Here is a 20,753-nt window from a genome sequence, read left to right on the forward strand (position 1 = left end):
ACACATTAAAATTGCAGTTTGTTGTAGGAATGTAAGGTTCCTGTGTGTATATGAAGAAGAGTGTGTGTTTAGGGTATTTGTGAGACTTCTCTATTCCATAGTATGGGACTCTTCTCTTAATTTCTCCCTTGCTGTTGAGAGATTAGATCCCAGGACTAATATTTGACCCTTTCCCCTTCCTTTCAAAGATTGTGTGGTTATAGGTTTGCTGAAAGCAAAAGTAAAACCTAAATGTCTATCAGTAGGAGAGTGTGGATCAAATTATGGTATATTCGTACACTGGACATTATAAAGCAGATAAAGTGAATGAGTTAGAACTATACAAAACAAAATGAGCCTATCTTAAACATAAAAATGGAAAAAACGAGTTGCAAAGTGATAGTACAGATCTGTATGATTTCAAATTTTACAATAAGCAAGAGAATGGATAATATTGTTTATGGGGGAATTCAGTAGTGGTAAACATAAGAAAGCATTCATGGGAAGAATAATTCTCTGACATGAAGAATAATTCTCTAATTCAGCATAGTGTATTTCTCTGGGCTGGAAAGAAGGGAATGGGGCCTCATAGAAATAAATGTGGAACATCAACCATATCTATGAAAGGATCTGAAGGAAATATAGCTGCTTATTAAGATTTGACAAAGCTAGACACTGGATTCACGGGAGGATTATAGTATTCTCTATGCTTTTTCTTTATGCTTGAAGTATTGCAAAAGAAAAAAGAAAAAATAACAGATCCATGAGTTTAGCACAACGCATGATCATCACTTTAGCTAAAAGCACCCCTGTTAAATCAAGAATGCAGCCATGGTGGGTTCGGTCTCCACGGCCTAATTTGTCAGTGATCCAGGCCCCTCTAAACACCCCCTCATTGGTCAGAGTCTGTATAGTTTGTCTGAGTCTGGAGTGCAGCTAAGAAAGGGTATCAGGCAGGTGACATCAACAAGTTGTTTGGGTAGATCGGCTTGGCAGTTTGTAACAAACTGTTGGGTGGCCTCTCAAATTGTCCTCCAGACTTACTGAAGTTCAGTCTAAGTATATGCTGCAGTTGCTCTTTCCTCCGGCAGCAAACCAGGAGGTGATGAAGTTAGCTGCTCTTAGGGCAGCTGTGATACTTGGTTGCCATCACAAATGGGAATGAACACACAAGGAATTCTAGGGAGTTAAAGTGATATCTGTTCTCTGAGGACTGGGGACGGGGGAAACAAGAAATGCCTGGTCATTATCTCATGCTAAAATATCTCTCTGTTTCCCTGTAGGCTGGCAGTCAGGCAATTTCTCTGGTAGTAGGGGCCTAATATGGGGGACAAAGGGTTCTGTGGTGTTTAGAGGAGAAGGTGCTGTGAATGCTTGCATGCTTGTGTGACTCTGTTTAAGTACTTGAAGCAGGCCTTTCGGACCACTGTATGTGTGGGAGAAATGTACAAAGATAGAAGGATTTAAAGAGTTAATGAATCTTAGCAGGCAGTAACAGCCTTGTTTGTTCTAGCTGCTGCATGTTGTTCTGCAGCCACCTATGAGGAAGATGATACTATTCCTATTTTAGAACTCAAGAAAGTTGAGTTAAGGAAGCTAAGACACAGCTTGAACACAGCTCAAAAGTGGTAGAGTTGATCCAGATCTGCCTGACTTAAAAGCTCTTGCTTTTTTTTTTCTTTTTGCCACATATCCCCTTGTATAAAGGTAGGAGATGAACAAGATATTACTTTCCTGGTTTGTTTTGGTTTCTAAAAAGTCTTTGTAGATGCATTTGTTATTGTTCTAAGAGTCATTTTTCTTGATAAGTTAAACAAATATTTTGTTTATGTCCAGATGCATATGTACTGAGAATAAGAGCTACATTGCAGGAAAGCATCTTTTTACTTCTTGGTAGAGACCAGAAAATGAATAGCGCTCTTCCTATATTGAGTTTAGAGGGGAGTAAATAATGTAGAGGAAAGAGCTGGTACTGAGTGAGGAGAGAGAGAGGCAGAATGGAGATGAGGAGATAGGGAGAGGGGAGAGAGGCACAGGTCCAGGAAGAGAGTGAGATAGTAACAGATAAGGCAGGAACAGTGACAGAGCAGCAGCGGCAGGGGCTTGCATATGGGTGGAGGCAGAAGTGTTTACACATGGGAGAAATGTCTCATAATATACAAGACGAACTACTTCTCTCCTGGTATTTATGGGTCCCAACTCTTTTTTTTTTTTTAGTTAGATGAACATTTAGTTGATTTGAGGAACCATAAATTAAGACATAGATATGGTATTCTGCATTTTTTTATTACTTTATATTAACAACAACTTATTGTTGGTTTCTAGGTTGCTCTCAGTGAAGATGACTTAACAGTTTTAATGAAAATTTTGCTAGAAAATCTTGGAGAAGCTTCTTCACAGCCAAGCCCTACGCAGTCTACCCAGGAGGCTGTAAGAGTAAGAAAAGATGTTTCGAGTGGACCTGACCACCTCAAAGGTATAAATCAATGAAGATTTTTGCTTTGATTATGGAGAAAAGTTAGTGTTAATTCTGTATTTATATTTAGTGTTTTTTTAGTTCCCAGCATAAGGCGGTATGAACTGGTTGGATATTGTTTTATTTACTGTAGAAAATTAGCTGGGGCTGGGGCTGGAGGTGCTTGAAGCTCCCAGGGAAGGAGGTATGCTCATTGTCTGCTGCAAGGGGAGGGGCCGGTTATTGTTGCCTGCATGCTGCGTGTTTGCCCTTTACTTGTGAAAGCTGAATTTGCTGAATTTTGGGGGCACTGAGGTGGTATACTTTGAGTGAAAAAGCAAACTAGGCGTGCAGCTTAAGGTCCCTAATTAATTAATTAAATTATTTAAGGTCCCAAAATAATTAAGAGAGAAAAGACGTTGGTATCATGGTTAGATGACTGGCCCATGAGAAAGGAGGGTATTCTTGTATAGTAACAGCTTTACTTATCTGGCCTTATTGGACAATGATGTAGTCAGATACATAAAGGAATTTTCCAGATTATTAGAATTGAGTTAAGCACTGAACCTTTTAAATTCAGCCTTTTAAAACATAATTTTTCTAAAATATAAGGTTCCTTCTTACTTTTCTAAACAGTTATATAGAATATAATTTCACTCTTTTTCATCAAAGTCGTTGATGTGAATATCATATATTTTATTAGACTGTAAATAGGTTAATATTTCCATGGCTCAAAAGAGATGAAGTCCTCCTTCCCCTTACAATAAATGGCCCCAGGCTGCTGTGCTTTTATAAGTGCTACATTTCTGTGGCTCAAATTTCATAATCTCTTGAGAATGGCTTGTAACCATTTGGGTGAAATGCCTTGATAATTATAAACTACTTTATAATCTTGCTCTGAATGGCCTTTTTGAGGAAGATTAGCCCTAAGCTAACTGCTGCCAATCCTCCTCTTTTTGCTGAGGAAGACTGGCCCTGAGCTAACATCCATGCCCGTCTTCCTCTACTTTATATGTGGGATGCCTGCCACAGCATGGCGTTTGCCAAGCGGTGCCATGTCCGCACCCGGGATTCGAATCGGTGAACCCCGTGCCACCGAGAAGCGGAATGTGTGAACTTAACCGCTGTGCCACCAGGCCGGAGAAGGGGCTTTTTTTTTTTAAAAAAAAAAGTTGTCTTGATAGTCGTTGCAAGGCCTCCTCTTCTTTTTTTTTTCTTTTTAGAAATGTAGATGGTCTACCTCTGTCACTTTGCCCTGTACTAAATATATAGAATAAATCATTGCCATTTTTATTAATTGCCTCATAATGATTTAAAGAACCCTAGAAAGCATGATAAATTAGAATGATAAATTATTATCCCAGCTTTTTAAATATGTGTAAAATTATATGCCTACTTAAAAGCTTTTTAATTTTCATATTTATACTTGAACCATCAGCACAAGAAGATTTGCCAGACTCAGAGCTTTCTGTAGACCAGAATGTTACTCTGCAATTTGACTTTCACTTTGAATCTCTTTCCATTGTCCTTTATAACAATGATGTCAACCAGGTATGTAGTAAATTTCTGTATTTAGAAATAAAGCCTTAGCTCTTGATATTCAGTTTTAGAATAGTGGCATTTTTTGATGTGACTATTCATTAAAAAAATAATTTGTCTATTAAATTATTTGGCCTACAGAATATGCATTGGTCTTTGCTCTCTGTCTTTACTTTGTTAGTGTTTCTAATCTTACTATGCTAAGGAAAAGTTTTTACTTTTTTTCAAGTAACATCAGCACTGGAGCACTTAGATCCATTTCTACTAGAAGAATTATATATATGAATAATTATATGTACAGTTTTATTACATACTAGATATATATGCATATAGAACTTTTTAAGGAGAATAATTTAGTAGTGGCTTTGGAACCTTAGAGGACTATTTTAAAATTCATGATTATCCATTATGTAGAAGCATTAATTATGTTTCTACTGAATAATTTGATATGTAGTAGATATGTGTTAAATATACTGATGAATAAATTGAAGAACCAAAGTCTAGTGCCATAATAATTTGAACTAAATAATGCATCTGCTATTTTAGAAAGCCATTTTTTATTATGTAGATAGTATCTTTTAATAAATATTTTTGATTATATCAATTAATTGTCGTATCATAGTACTCATAATACATGTCATATGATAATACCCATAATCAATGAAGACTATGGGTATTATATCTGTTGTTAATGTCCATTTATATGTTATCTTACATTTCATATTGTTTTCTAAAAATTATACAATATTCATACGTTGTTACTGTTGAGCCTTGGGCTAGTATCTGTCGTTTATGTAATGAACTGTCTTAATTTTTAATGTTTCATGTTAATGAAAAAGATCAGAAAATGACCTTATGGAAAATGAACAGTTAAGTGTTTTGTTCATTTCTCTTAAGGTATCATCATTCTCCCTAGCCTTAGAATCTCAGTGTCTTCTTTACTTCCTTCTTTGTTGGCTTTCTTTATTCGTTTAGACGCTGAATACTGTCAGTTTTTTCTTGGAGTGAACATTTGTTTTTCCTGTCGATTCTCACTGCCGCTTTATTTGAAACTTCTTAGCTCACACTTATGGTACTGCAATGACTTCCTTGTTTGTTGCTCTTTTCCCTTTCATCCGTCCTAGACATTGGCATGAGTTGTGTTTCCTAAATGAATCTTACGTAGCCATTTGCAACTTCCCATTCTAATTAAAGAACATTGTGTTCTGTGAGTTTTACCTTATTAAAAAAAAGTGTTTAGTGGCCCCAAATAGTCTATATCAGTAGTTATATCACCAACACTAGTATATTGTGGTCAGTAGATGTGTCACAGGTTATTTCAATTAATAGTTCAGGTCATAAGTTTGTGAATTATTTACATTTTTATAAATTAAAGGCATTCCAAGTTTGCCAGTAATAATGTCATTCTGACCCACTGGAATGTGATGTACTCTCTTGAGTGAGAGAAGATGTGGAGTTATAACCAGTGTGCCAAGAATTACACATCACTAGTACCCCTTATATCAATGCTAAGGTCTGTGGGGAGCAATTAGGATTGATGTTCTTTACTTCCCTGAAGATTTGTTTTTTTGTTGATTGGTTGAGGTTTGTTCTATTAAAGTCTAGGCATACCTATAGAATTTGGAGCTATGTATTATGATGGAATAAAGATTGACGTCCTTTTTCCTATAAATAAAAGTTTAAATTTTTAGTTTAGAATTTGAGACCTTGATTAGGCCTCTCTGTTACTTTCTAGCCCTCATTCCCTACCATTCTTTAATTGGAATATTCAGGCCTAAGCAGCCTGTACCTCTAGCCCTCAGAGCATCTTGAATTGTCTGCTTGTGTTTTTCTCCATCTATAATATTTTCTGCCGCCTCTTAGCCTATCTTATCTCACTTAGTTTCCAAGGCTGAATTAAGTTCTCACCTTCTTCATGAATTTTCCCAATGCACAATGATCTCTCTGACCCTCTGAGCTTTTGCTATTTATATTCTTTACCTAATCACCTAATATCCTTTGTGGAATATGGAAGGATATAAGTATGAATTATAAATAAATGACTATGTCGTTTTTGATTATTTACAACTTATAGCATCTCCTTGTGATGTTCCTTGTAATGTATTTCTGTTTTATTTTCTCAATTGGGGTATAAGCTCACTGAGATCACCTGCCATGCCTTGTCCTTTCTCATAAACCCCGTAGTTCCTATCACAGCGTTTTTTACAGAAGAGCTCATTAAATATTTATTGTTTGACAAAAATATTTCCTGATTATTTTTATTTACATTGAACTGTAAATCACATAATTTTTATTTTTTTGAGGAAGATTAGCCCTGAGCTACCATCTGCTGCCAATCCTCCTCTTTTTGCTGAGGAAGACTGGCCCTGAGCTAACATCCGTGCCCATCTTCCTCTACTTTATATGTGGGACGCCTACCATACCACAGCATGTCTTTTGCCAAGCAGTGCCATGTCCACATCCAGGATCCAAACTGGCGAACTCCAGGCCGCTGAAGCGGAATGTGCAAACTTAACCACTGTGCCACTGGGCCAGCCCTCACATAAATTTTTGTATACTAACCATTGTTGAATATCAGCACATACACATATGTATTTATATGTATGTATATATACACTCACAGATATATGTATTATTCTCTGTTTCATTTTTGTGTTTTAGCACTCATGCTTTTAAAATTTGTGTTAGCAATTTGCCTTTAATTTCTGAGCTAAGAAGTATGTTTAGAAGTAATTAATATTTAAAGATACTTGATTCTTTTGCTTGAAAAATGTACCACAGGAATCCAAACTTGCATTTCATAATGACAACTTCCGGCTTGGAGAACTCAGACTACATCTTATGGCTTCCGCAGGGAAGATGTTTAAGGATGGCTCAATGAATGTTAGCATTAAACTTAAGACATGCACCCTTGATGATCTCAGAGAAGGCATTGAGAGAGCAACATCAAGGTTTGTCATCTCTGAACTTGCTGTACATTGTTCAAGATCGACATTGCACCTGGCATTGCTGCCAGGTGTTGACTGCTGGGCTTGGGATTATCAAAAGAGGTCTTTGGTCATATTTCAGTTTGCAGTGCATCAAGAAGAAGTGCTAATTTCAGATTCAATTACTTTGAAGTTTGAATTAAAGGGAAGTTTCATAATAAAATGGAATACTCTTAAAAGCAGGAACTAAGAGAATGTAAGAATGTTAATAGTTAAATCCATATGGGGTGGTTTGTTGGTAATATATTTTTCTAAATTGTCCCCAATAGGCAGAATTTTTTAAAAAAATAGCCTGAAAGTTGTAGGTCTTTCCTTTGTCTTATTTATTTTGTCTGTATATTTTAAAACGTTCTGTGAAATTTCTTTCAAAGTTTTAATGGAAATGGAATCCCTAGCATTTTCACATTATCAACCCCTTTTGGAAAGATTAACCTAGATCAACCTACTATAAAGTGGGAAATCTGTAACTTCAAAAGCCTAATTGTATTTTTATTCCTTTCTCAAATAATGAGACACGTAATATTTCCATCCTTGATTTTTTTTTTGGAGAAAAACTATGCTGCTACCTAAACTTGAACTCTATTGAATACATACTGAATGCTTCTGAGCCTTTTGTTTTTCTAAGAGATGAAAAATGAGGAAAGAGTGCTATGATGCAACCGGTTTTTCTGGTTTGCAAATCTGTGCTTGAGGTAGTCCTCCACAGCTCTCTAGGCAGGGGTGATAAGGGCCATGTTTGGTAGCCTGCTCTTTCCAGCACATGTGATGATGTGTCAGAACTATCATTGCAGACACTTAATAAACAGTGGCTGATTTGAATCGCATTAAATACTTTTGGACTCAAATTATATAAGATGATCTTTGGAGATATATTCTCAGAGAGGTTTTATATCATAAAATAACGTAAAGAGGTTGTCTTTTAAATTTTACAGGACCACATTAATGTGTTGTTTTAATTGCTGAAATTCCTTTCAGCTGTCCTTGATTTTTTTTGTATTGCATTATAATTATAAAATATTCTGTAATTGTTTAATAATATATATTTGCTGTGGAGATTAGGAGACCATAGCTAATTAGACTCCAGTTAACATTGACCTGTTTTCTATTCAGATTAGAAACTGAAAGGTGAAAGAAAGGTTATTAACATGTATAGGAAATTTTTCATTTTTAAAAATTATTTTAGCAGGAATAAAATAATGAATGCGTATATTTTTTTCAGAATGATTGATAGGAAGAATGACCAAGATAACAACAGTTCTATGATCGATATAAGTTACAAACAAGGCAAAAATGGAAGTCATATTGATGCTGTTCTTGACAAGCTGTATATATGTGCCAGTGTGGAATTTCTGATGACTGTGGCAGATTTCTTTATCAAAGCTGTGTCTCAGAGTCCAGAAAATATGGCAAAAGAAGCACAGATTCCACTACGACAGACTGCCACAGCAAAACTCAGGATAGACAAAGGTTAGCAGAATTTATCTGTCATAGATGACGACTTATACATTTTAACAAAAATTGCAAACAAGAAATAAGAGAAATGGAGAATGAAGAATGTAAAATTACTCTTTGAAGTTTAAACATATTCTGTAGAAAAACTTTAGTAAGCATAGATTTTTAAGAAAGGAGTAGAGTAGAAATATATATTGAATTAGGGGCCAGGAAGCCTCTGCTCTTGTTCCAACTCTGCCATTAACATTTCTTTACTCATCCAGCAATAGAGAGAGTTAATCTGGGTCTGTGGTTGGCAGCCTGTTTTATAGAAGGGGAATCTTTAATTCAAAGAAAATATTTTGAAGAATTATGGCATATTGAAGAAGAATTGAACAGATAAAAGCAGAATATAAGGGTATTGCAGGACCCAGCATGACATCCCTGAACATTGCTTTGGACTCATTAAACTCAGTGGACGGTTTGCAAATGTTTGGTCTTGGTGTATGCTGAAGCCACTTCCCTGCTCTGTAAATTGTTTATTCAAGCATTACCAAATAGGTCAGTGATTTTCTTTAAGTCATAATGGTCCAGGGCCATTTTTCTATCTAATGTATGACTCAGCAAGATTGGAAAACTACAATTTACTGGCAAGGTCAGAATTTTATTTTTCCATTTACCTTTCTTAAACAGTAATCATATATGATATCTCTGTATTCATATATACATTTAATGTATTTATACTGCAGATTGTATGACATTGACTGTGTACTTTATGTGAAATCAAAATGTCGGCGAAAATAGTCCATAACCAATCTATAAATCAAAACTGGGGTGAGTTTATTATGAGCCAGATTTGAGGACAACATACCCCAGGAGAGTCCTTCCACAAAGGAATGGAGCACTCTAAAGAAGTGGGGGTGTACAGAGTACTTACATACAGTTAAAGAGCATGTATCACATATGATTGAAATGTCCCTTTTACGATAGTCACAAGATTACCCTGTCGGCACAGCAATTGATGGACACAGCAGGTAGCAGATCTGTTGCCTTGCACTGGGTGGTTACAGGGTGAGCACAGCAATCAATTCCTAGTCTAGGGAGAGATGCTTATCCTTAAGGAAATGCCAATGTGGGGGAAGTTGCACCTTTATCTTAAGGACATTTGTCCTTGTCTTTGGGACATAGCAAATGCTTAAAGCAGATGTACAATGCATGCTCAGCGGCCACATCAGGTCCTTTTGGAAAAAACAAGGTTAGGTCAAATTAGTTTTACACTAAATGGCTTCCTCATATACGCCAGTATATCCTATTGCTTGCCATCTGTTTATCAAAAGTAAGCAAATGATAATGCTTTGTCTTCTTTATCAGGGTCTCTTATCCTCTTCCTGATATTCCACTCTCCTGTTTCCCCTCTTTGCCCCTACAGCATAACATAATACACACTCATGTGTATATGTGTGCTCACACCTTAATTCTGACAAAAAACTTCAAAACAAGCTTATTCCTGGTAGGTCAAAGTGGGAATGATCTTCTTATGACAGGGATTGGATTGCATTATCCTGCACAATCAGCATTTGTTTAATAATCAATTATCATTAATGTCAGTCATATATTGATATTGTTAATGTCACCATGTCCATTGGAGCAGAATATTAGAAACAACTTAGCAATGTGTAGATAACATGTACTCAGGTGCCAAGATTTACTTTACTACAACTTTTTTTGTTCCTATTTTTGTTTCTTCAGATGACTCTTTAAAGCCAAATATGACTTTAAAGGCCATGATTACAGATCCGGAAGTGGTGTTTGTTGCCAGCCTGACAAAGGCTGATGCTCCTGCTCTGACAGCCTCATTCCAGTGTGACCTCTCTCTGTCAACATCCAAACTTGAACAGATGATGGAAGCTTCTGTGAGAGATCTTAAAGTGCTCGCTTGCCCTTTTCTCAGAGAAAAGAGGGGAAAAAACATTACCACAGTAAGAATTACGTTAAATCCTAAGCATGGATTGAAGAATGGCAGAAATGCTTTGTTCATTGAATCCTAGAATGTGAGAGCTCTGTAGGGCTTTAGCAATTGGAATGTGAGAACTCTGTAGGACTTTAGAAATTATTTACTACAAACTTGAGGTTTTACAGATAAGGATATTGAGTTCCAAAGATGTTAAATGATTTAGCCATTGCTGTTAGAGACAGAACTGGGGACTACCTCCAGACTGGTTTTCTTTTCATTGTATCATCTTCTGTTGAATAGTATTTGAATTTTAGTACAAATAAACATTCCTTTTCAGCTGTTTCTTTTGTTCACCACAATATATCCAATGAATGAATGAATGAGTATTAAAATCTTTAAGCTTAGAATGAAAAAATTCAGTTAGAGTCATGTGACCAAGAGAGATTGTGTTTTACTGTATTAAAAGTTAACTTCAATTATGTTTCCACATTATAGTTGAAAAATATGATTTTAATTAATTTAATTACATACCAGTTATTTTTTAATATTAAATTGATAACTTTATCATTTATTTTATTTTATATTTGTTTATTTAAAGAGGATCATTTTCTTATGTGACTCATTTGCAGTGTTATTTTAAATTAAAAAAAATTTGTGGGCAAAATGACTTTCATAAAGAAATGCAGTGCTAGGCTTAATGTGTACTTTATCATGAAGCGTTCTTTAGTGGGATCATCTTCTTTTGACGTGCCGCAGAAAGCTTGTGTTAATCACTTTGTTAAAAGCTCATCCTAATTTTTGAAAAAAGTTATGCAGTACTAATTCCCCCATTCAATTCAGGTGCAAGATTATTTTATTTCTTTCATAATATATAAGAATGTAGGCTTCATAGAAGAAATCATTGAGTTTGAAGATTTGAAATTTATTCTGATAAGGACCTTATATGATATTCAAGACTGACTTGTTTAGTCATCTGGAAACTGTTCATTTTCCTACCTTACCATAGTCTTTTTTTAAAGTGTTAACAGAACTGTTTGTTTAAAATAAACAATAAGTGATTTAGCTGTCATAAAAATTATAATAAATACCAATTTCGTTTTCTTGTGTACCTGTTTGCAAATGTAAGACCTTAACCATATTCTTCATTTCATTTTTATACATATCTTAGAAGTATGTTTTAAGAGGGCATCCTTTAAAAGATATTTTAGCAAAGGAAACATTTTAAACTTCTAATAGTAAATGTGCATCATTACTTAAGAATTTGGCATAAAGGAATTGATCAGAACTGCTTAAAGTCCTTTCACAATGTTCACAGACTTAGTTAAAAAGAGCCCTCACAAGAGGGTCTCAGCTAATTTAATTTGCCTTTTTGATTTTAGTGGTAGGCTGTAGTTAAAGATCTCAGATTGAGGAAGACATGTTCTGGTAAGTGTGTATTACATATATATAACAGATCTATTACTAAGAAAATGTGAATTTCATTTATTTGTTTCTAGGTCTTACAGCCCTGTTCTTTATTTATGGAAAAATGTACATGGGCTTCAGGAAAACAAAATATAAATATTATTGTTGAAGAATTTATAATTAAGGTTAGTGCCTATCATAATATTTGGGTGAAAATTAATTCTTATTTTTCTAGTGATATCTTTTGATGTCTTTCATATCTAGAACATTATGCTAGTCACATATTCAGTAATCAATACATACCTCTAACATTAAAATACATTTTTCTGGGACTGGCCTGGTGGCATAGTGGTTAAGTCTGCGCTCTCCACTTCAGCAGCCCGGGGTTTGCACGTTCAGATCCTGGGCATGGACCTACACACCATTCATCAAGCTGTGCTGTGACAGCATCCCACATACAAAATAGAAGACGATTGGCACAGGTGTTAGCTCAGTGACAGTCTTCCTCAAGCAAAATGAGGAAGATTGGCAACAGATGTTAGCTCAGGGCCAATCTTCCTTACAAAAAAAAAAAACCAAAAATACAACACCATCTTTAATGCAAATGTTTCTCTTTTCTTTTGAAGGAGTGCTTTTAAATATCTACAAATGATCTGAATAGTTTTTATCTATTATATTTGCACATGTGTGTTGTGGAGATTGGGTTTAAGGGGAGAGTAGAGATGGAGTAGGAAGAGAAGGGAAGGAAGGATGAAAAAAGGAGGTGACTGTTATTTTATTTGTAGTAAGTTATTTTTAGGCTTTTATTTGAGGTGTAAATTTGAATTTAATAATTATGTGATTAAATATTTTATGTGGCTTATAAAATATTTGTAATGACAGATGTATGCTAGAAATAAATTAAGATTTACTTTTTTTTTTTTTAAGATTGGCACCTGAGCTAACATCTGTTGCCAATCCTCTTTTTTTTCCCCCTTCTTCTTCTCTGCAAAGTCCCCCAGTACATAATTGTATATTCTAGTTTTAGGTCCTTCTGATTGTGCTATGTGGGATCCTGCCTCAGTATGGCTTGATGAGTGATGCCATGTCTGTGCCCAGGATCCAAACCAGTGAAACCCTGGGCCACTGAAACGGAATGCACAAACTTAACCACTCGGCCGTGGGGCTGGCCCCAAGATTTACTTCTTTTTATCTTACATTTGAAGCATTGAAAAAGCAGTCCTTCTTCTCCAGTGGCATTCATATTCTTTAAATATGACCTCAGGACCAGTTAGAAATGAAAGATAGAATCATCTCCAAAATCTATTTCTCTCTCTGTCCAAAGGACACAAAATTGAGGTGGTTAATACCACTTCTGATAGTAGCTTTACAATATAGGTAAATAACCAGTATTTTAAACCAAGGCTTAAACTAATCTCATTTGAATTACCATGTAAATAACAATGTATTTTTTTCTCAATATTTTAGAAGAGAGCCTTAGCTTGTATTTTGTTAATAGATTTGATTTTTTAAAGACAAAGTAGTAAATGGGGGAGAAAGTGCTTGTGTTTGCATGCGCTTTGTCTAAGACACTAGGTTAAGATGCTGAGGGGAATGTCTTTCCTTTTCTTTTTATATCAGTTTATTTATTTAGTCAACAAACATTTTTGAGGTCTTACTAGATATGAAAAATGTCCTGTACAAGGCATTGGGGATACATGATCTCAGCCTTCAAAAAACTTGATGTATGTGAGAGAAGGAAGAAAATCATTGATTCCAGCTTTCAGTGCAAGAGCACAGGCAAGGGGCCTCTAACTCAGACCAGGTGTCCAGGAAGGCTGTCTGGAAGTGGGGCTACTTTAACTGAATTTTGAAAATCTGATGGAGGTTTGATGGAGACAGAGGGGAAGAGTTACTCCAACACAACAGACAGTATGCACAAAGGCAGAGGTGTGAAAAATCCTTTAAGGACTTAGAAGGGTAATCTAATATGGCTAGAGAGAATGATGTGGTGGAGTTGTAGGATTGAGAGCACTAATTATGGGTAACATTAATAAGGCAAGGACTAAAAAAAAAGATTCAGTTGACAGTTAAGTTTGGGAAGCAATGCATACTAGATTGTTCTTTTGCTGATATAATCGTATCTCTTTAGCATACTAAACAAGTAAGGTTTATGAGAAGTGAACCATAAAGGAATCCACTTAACTTATTTAACCCAGTATTTCTCAGACTTTGGGAAGCCCTGGCCAGCTAACTAATGAGGCCTCAGATCACAAAGAGCTTTGTGTCCTAAGCTAAAGAGACTTTGAATTTTATCCTGAAAGTTATGGTAGGTTATTGAAGATTTTAAGCATAAGAATGACATGCCCAGATTTGGGTTTTAGAAAAATCGTGCTGGTAGAAGAGTGGAGGGTAGGCTGAGAGGGTGCTGACTGGACACTGAAGATACCATCAGTGTAGAACTAAGGCACAGTGATAGGAATCGGGAGATGAGCATAGATACTATCCAAAGACAATAAGAGGAGAACTTTCAGATCTTGGGGTAAGTGAACGGGGATCCATGATGATTCCTAAGCTTCCTGTTTCAATACGACAAATGAAAACTATGATGTATATCTTGATGATCATCACACACTTTGGTTTAATTAAATGCAGCTGGTTAAAAATGAGAAATTCAGTTACACTTCTGCATTTTTTCTGTTTACATAATACAATCTACTCTGAATTGATCAGTTTAACTTTAGGTTTGACAACTGACATGTAACCTTAGTTACTTAATTCCAGAGTAACCTGGACAGAAATCATTGTTATGAAGTTAGTTGACTTGACACATGATTTTGGGTGTTCTCTCTTGTTTTCCTTAGTTATGAATTTAATGTATTTAAAATTTTAATTAGTTACTTTTAAACTTTAGTGTTATGTATTCTTCTCATCTTGGAAAGAGTTTATTCTAAAAACTTTCTGCTTTCTTTTTTAAAGATTTCACCCATAATTCTTAATACTGTGATGACAATCATGGCTGCTCTGTCTCCAAAGACAAAAGAAGATGAATCCAAAGATACATCTAAGGAAACAGAAAATCTTTGGGGTGTAAAATCTATTAGTGATTATAATTCTTGGTTTCTTGGTGTCGATACGGCAACAGAAATAACAGAAAATTTCAAAGACATTGACCGTCCATTCATAGAAGAAAATTGTGCTGTTGTTGTAGAGTCAGTTCAAGTTACCTTAGAATGTGGCCTTGGGCATCGAACTGTACCTTTATTATTGGCAGAATCTAAATTTTCAGGAAATATTAAAAATTGGACTTCTCTGATGAGTGCTGCTGCTGACATGACACTAGAGGTATGACCGTATCATTTGGTACTTCCAGAGCCAACTTCTCAAAAGTACAATTGCAAAATTAAGTTGTGAGCTTTTCTTGTTTGTTCATGGTCACAGCAAATAGTTATGTGAAAAGATAATACAATCTAACATTTAATTTGTTGATCTATAGTATTTATTTGGTCATTATTTTTTAAAGATTCTTTTGCTAAATAATTTGTTTATGGTGATAAAGTAAGTGAGTAAAGGAAAATAGAAATAGTTTCCTGGTTATAGAAATATGAGTTAAAGTTGACAGACTCTTTTATGTAAATTCTGTGCCTTTGCAGGTTCACTATTACAATGAGGTCCATGCTGTTTGGGAGCCACTGATCGAGAGAGTGGAGGGGAAGAAACAATGGAATTTAAGGCTTGATGTAAGGAAACCATCACATATCTTTGTGTACAGGGACACAAAGCACATTCGTTTATATTTTTTGGTTCAGTGATTCTTAAGATGTGGTCTAGGATCCTTGAGGCCCTTTGAGGGGATCCATGGGATAAAAATTCTTCCCTTAGTAATGCTCAGACGTAATATATCATTTTTATTCTCCTTTTCTCATGAGCATACAGTGGAATTTTCCAGAGACTACATGATATTGCAACAGATTGAATGCAGAAGCAGAAATGAGAATCTACCTGTCTTCTTTTAAGACAGGCACTAAAGAAATTTGTAAATGCTTCTCTTCTCACTATATAAGTTATTATTCATTAAAAATTTATATTAACATGTAATTGTTATTTTTAAATGAATATTTTAAGTTTTCTCAGTTTTAGTTTCTAACAGAGTACGTATTGATAAATATAATCTACCTAAATGAAGCTATGTGGGATCCTCAATTTTTTTTTTTTGAGGAAGATAAGCCCTGAGCTAACTGCTGCCAATCCTCCACTTTTGCTGAGGAAGACTGGCCCTGAGCTAACATCCGTGCTTGTCTTCCTCTACTTTATATGTGGGACGCCTACCACAGCATGGCTTGCCAAGCGGTGCCATGTCCGCACCTGGGATCTGAACCAGCGAACCCCAGGCCGCCAAAGTGGAAAGTGTGCGCTTAACCACTGCGCCAGCGGGCTGGCCCCCTTAATGTTTTTAAGAGACCAAAAAGTTTGAGAACTCCTATTCTAGTTTGTGAATTCTTTTGTCCTATCTCTTTATGGTACTTGTTGAGAACACTTCAAAATCCTTGGTACCAAAGCAGAGTTTTCTAGGTTAACAGGAACCTGAATTATATACCCTTAACAAAGTATCACAGTACTCCTCTCTTGGGCAGCCTGACTGAAGTGTGAGGCACAGAAGTTGACTCAGCAGATTCTTATTTTAAAGATGAGAAGTCATATACCCTTTGTCCCAATTTCCTCTCAGTAAAGTAGAAGTAATGTTTCTGACCTACCTGTCTCTGGCATTGGCAGGCTAACAAAGAATATTTTACAAGGCTTTTGAAATACTTTTGGAAGAAAAACTGTGATGGAATCTGATGGCTGGTTGAAAGCTTATCATATTACTTATTTATAGATGTTACTGGATAAAAAGTAGAAGAAATTCCACATTACCTCCAATAAGTATCAATGTAGACCTCGGAGTCATCTTAGATTTCTTGTTCATCAACACATAATGACGATGTAGTGGGTAAATAGCTTGCTCTGGGGAAGATACCAGAGACAAATACTGTAGCTCACTTTGAATGCTTTCATGGCACCATTCTAAACGTTACCCCAGGCATTGACTACACACTGGAAGAAAGAATGCTGATCTGTGCTAAATCAAAGTGAAGCCCTGAATATTTTTGAAAATGAGGCTTTTTGAGTATCCTTAATATAAAGTGATGAGTTTAGGAGAATTTAACTCTATTGAGACTATTTTAATTGGCTAGTAACTTAAATTTGTTACGTTATTTATCCTCATAGGTAAAGAAGAACCCAGTCCAGGATAAAAGTTTGATGCCAGGAGATGATTTTGGTTTTATTCCTGAGCCACAAACAGCAGTTCATATTTCTTCAGGAGATACAATGAATATAACAATATCCAAAAGTTGTCTTAATGTTTTCAACAATTTAGCAAAGGTATGTTTGGCTTTTGCTTGGAATATTTCAAATGGAATTTTAAATTGAAACATATATGGAAACTAATCAAAATTAGTTTCTAAAAAATGTGTAGTTATAGTTTAACTTTTGAAAAATGTGCATTTTGCAAAAATTTTATTATAATATTGTGTTCCTTTTCAGGGTTTTTCAGAGGGCACTGCTTCTACTTTTGACTACTCTTTAAAAGACAGGGCTCCTTTTACAGTAAAAAATGCTCTAGGTGTTCCCGTTAAGGTACAGCCCAATCATAATCTCAGAGTAATGGGCTCCCCTGAGAAAAGTGGTATTTATGATGTTGATGCTGGTCAGAATTTGGAATTGGAATATGCCAGCGTGGAACCTTCACGTCAAGGAAAACTATCTATATTGAACCGTCAAGAAAGCTCCTTCTTCACTCTGACCATTGGTATGCTATATTTATTTTAGTTTAAGGGCATCTTTGGAATTGTTGGCATGGGCTTATTTTTGATAAAATATGAAAAGGATATTTTGCTGCAGATACCTTGGGAGATAAAATTTCTAAATAGTTGATAAACTCTTGTCTCTGGTTTTCACCCTCTAAACTTGAGAAAATTAAGCTTGATTAAGAATTACCTTAGAAAACTAGATTATTTCTATGCCCTGAAATAATGCAATATGTAGTATGCTTCAAAAAGGGTGGAAGTTCAATGAGGAGAGAAAATAACTATATTCAGAAGTCCTAAAATATTGACTGTTATCATCACCATTACAAAGAAGGTGCTGATTGCTATATAGTTGAAGAATAGGAACAAGTTGGATCTTGTTTGTTTTAATACATTCAAAACCCCAAGAGAAATTGTTTGGGGTGAAAAAAATTTGTAATAACTGGTTCCCTTTCTTTGTTAGTTTCTGTGCTTTAGAAAAGCATTTTGTGTAGTCATCATTTCTAGCCATGAAGGAAATAAATAAGAACTCTTGTTATTATTTCAAGGCACTGATGATTATTCTATATTACAGAAATATAGGTGAACTAATATATGGAGTGCTTCTCACTTATGCTTTGCCTTAGTACCTCATGGATATACAGAAGTTGGGAAAATCCCTGTTGCCAGACCTGGGCGGCAATTGTATAATGTCCGGAATCCCAATGCTACTCATTCTGACTCAGTCTTGGTACAAATTGATGCAACTGAAGGGAATAAAGTAATCACCATCCGCTCTCCTCTTCAGGTAATGCATTAAAGTGAATTGTATCCCTTTAAGTATATCAAGAAATATTAAATCATTTAGCTGAATATAGTAAAACTTTGTTAGGTCAGTACTGATTATTCAGAAATAAATACTAAGATTGAACTGGCTGCTATTTCCTGTCCACTTTGCTTTTGTACTATTCTTCATTTTAAATGTCTGATAAAGCAATCTCGTTAGTTTAAAGCCCATTTTTTTAGTCTCCTGGGTTTAAACTTAATGTTTGTCTATACCTTTAAAGATTCAAAATTGAGGAATATTATAATTATAGCTGGTTGTCAAATAGGATTACAGTCCACTCTCTTTGTGTATCACTTGGGATTGTATTTTTCAAGTATGAGTGAAGGGATATTGGAATGACCGCCCTCCCAAAAAGTTTAAGCATCTTAATCTGTATAAATATTTTCTTTTCTATCTTTAAGCCCCTATCCATTTTTCTTTTTCTGTGCATTATTACAGGTTTCAGTATATGGTCAGCAAAAGAACATACCTATAACATCAGATAGAAATGAAAGGATTTCAAATTTTGGCCATTGTTATCTCAGTTTTCTATTAGTTCCAGCCTATATCACATTGTAGTCAAGAACGAGCGTTGTACTGCTTTTCCTCACGTTTCCTTTGCTATTCTTTTCTGTTTAATCATTGGTGCATTGAGAAAAGGTTGTAATGGAGAAAATACTATGCTGAAATCTTCAAAGATTAATACATATTTGAAAGATAACATTATGTCCTAACAGTAAACATCAGCTTCTAATATGTAGAGCATGTGAATATCCTAATAATTTTCAACTGCCACTTAAAATTTTCAATAAACAATATAAACATCTTCCAATATTGGGCTTGAAAATTTCTAGATCTAAAAGTAAATGTGTACAGCTCACATTTTCCTTTTGACCTTCTGTCTTTTTAAACAACTTGTACGTCTTTTTATACAACAGATTAAAAACCATTTCTCTGTTGCATTCATCATTTATAAATTTGTTAAGAATGTTAAGCTGTTGGAGCGCATTGGAGTAGCCAGACCTGAAGAGGAGTTCCATGTTCCTTTAGATTCATATAGGTAGGTACTTCCTTGAATATACTAAGCTTTAAAAAGTTCATAATATATATTTTTAATTCTATGATTGCCTATATTCTAGAAAAAAATAACCTTATATTTTTATTATCTAAAGATATGTAAAAGACAGTTTTAAGACATGTATTTATAGAGAAATACATTTATATTATTACTAAATTTACCAGATGAAAATTTCTTGTTGTATATTTAATGTTTTAGAATTGTCCGAGACCTGTTTTTATTAAATTGCCTTTGTATTTGAAATGATTTTTTTAAGTTATCATTGTTTACAGAGTGTTTTTTTCCGGTAAGTTCCTCCATGAGTTAGCTACATGACTTTGGACAATTTTCTTAACCTTTCTTGGCCTTGATTTCCTCATCTGTAAAAATAGTAATAGTAGTACTTACCTTGTAGAATTATCAAGAAGATTTAATGAGATTCTTTTTCTTAAGTTCTCAATACAAACTTTTTTCCCCACTCTGTTTTCTTTTTCTGTAGATGTCAACTGTTTATTCAGCCGGCTGGCATCTTAGAGAATCAGTACAAAGAATCCACCACTTATATTTCCTGGAAGGAAGAACTTCACAGGAGCAGAGAAGTCAGATGCATGCTGCAGTGTCCATCAGTAGAAATCAACTTCTTACCTCTCATGGTCAATACGGTTGCTCTGCCTGATGAATTAACCTATATAAGTACACATGGGGAAGACTGGGATCCAGCTTACGTTATTCATCTTTATCCTACTCTCACTTTGAGGAATCTTCTCCCATATTCTCTAAGATATTTACTTGAGGTATGTCTGTTGTATTTTGTTTGACTTTTATTACTGCATGGAGTGAATTCTAGTTTTTTTAAATGGTCTGTTTAGTTGAGGTCAGTGTTTTATGTAGCATACTTGTAATGCTTTAATAATATTAATAATAGCAAAAACTGATACAGCATTTATGTGCCAACCACTGTACCCTGTGCTTTAATGTATTAACACATTTAATTCTTGCAATAACCTACTGATGAAGTAGATACTATTGTTAGACCCATTTTACAGATGAGGAAACTGAGTAACAGAGGGGTTAAGTGACAGATCCAAGATCACACAGATGATAAGTTGTAGAGCTGGACTTTGAACCGAGACAGTTTTGCTCCTTGCTCTGTACCACCAAACTCTGCTGTATCTGCTATAGATTAAGAACTATAATAATTTCTTAATTAAGTAAAACTCCATTAGCTAAAGGATAGAAAAAAGCCAGTGAGAAAATATTTCATCTTAATTTATTCTAATGTTAATTTTAAATTCAACATTATTATTTGGTCCA

The 20,753-nt window shown here is 35.0% G+C and overlaps 1 protein-coding gene across 6 annotated transcripts in view; it reads left to right on the forward strand.

Moving 5' to 3' along the window:
- The window catches only part of VPS13C (vacuolar protein sorting 13 homolog C), a 170,788-nt gene that overhangs the window by 102,405 nt on the left and 47,630 nt on the right, over positions 1-20,753 (forward strand). For all 6 annotated transcript variants that reach the window (XR_011426108.1, XR_011426104.1, XR_011426105.1 and 3 more), the window contains 13 exons: positions 2,305-2,455; positions 3,873-3,985; positions 6,755-6,924; positions 8,180-8,427; positions 10,141-10,370; positions 11,842-11,934; positions 14,708-15,073; positions 15,382-15,468; positions 16,997-17,152; positions 17,315-17,579; positions 18,204-18,364; positions 19,321-19,442; positions 19,939-20,233. Coding sequence is in view for 3 of the 6 variants with exons in the window: in XM_023616352.2 (XP_023472120.2) it covers positions 2,305-2,455; positions 3,873-3,985; positions 6,755-6,924; positions 8,180-8,427; positions 10,141-10,370; positions 11,842-11,934; positions 14,708-15,073; positions 15,382-15,468; positions 16,997-17,152; positions 17,315-17,579; positions 18,204-18,364; positions 19,321-19,442; positions 19,939-20,233 (2,457 nt within the window). In the remaining 3 variants the exon portion in view is untranslated. The remainder of the gene's footprint in view (positions 1-2,304; positions 2,456-3,872; positions 3,986-6,754; positions 6,925-8,179; positions 8,428-10,140; positions 10,371-11,841; positions 11,935-14,707; positions 15,074-15,381; positions 15,469-16,996; positions 17,153-17,314; positions 17,580-18,203; positions 18,365-19,320; positions 19,443-19,938; positions 20,234-20,753) is intronic.

Source organism: Equus caballus, chromosome 1 (assembly GCF_041296265.1).
Source record: "Equus caballus isolate H_3958 breed thoroughbred chromosome 1, TB-T2T, whole genome shotgun sequence".
NCBI lineage: Eukaryota > Metazoa > Chordata > Mammalia > Perissodactyla > Equidae > Equus > Equus caballus.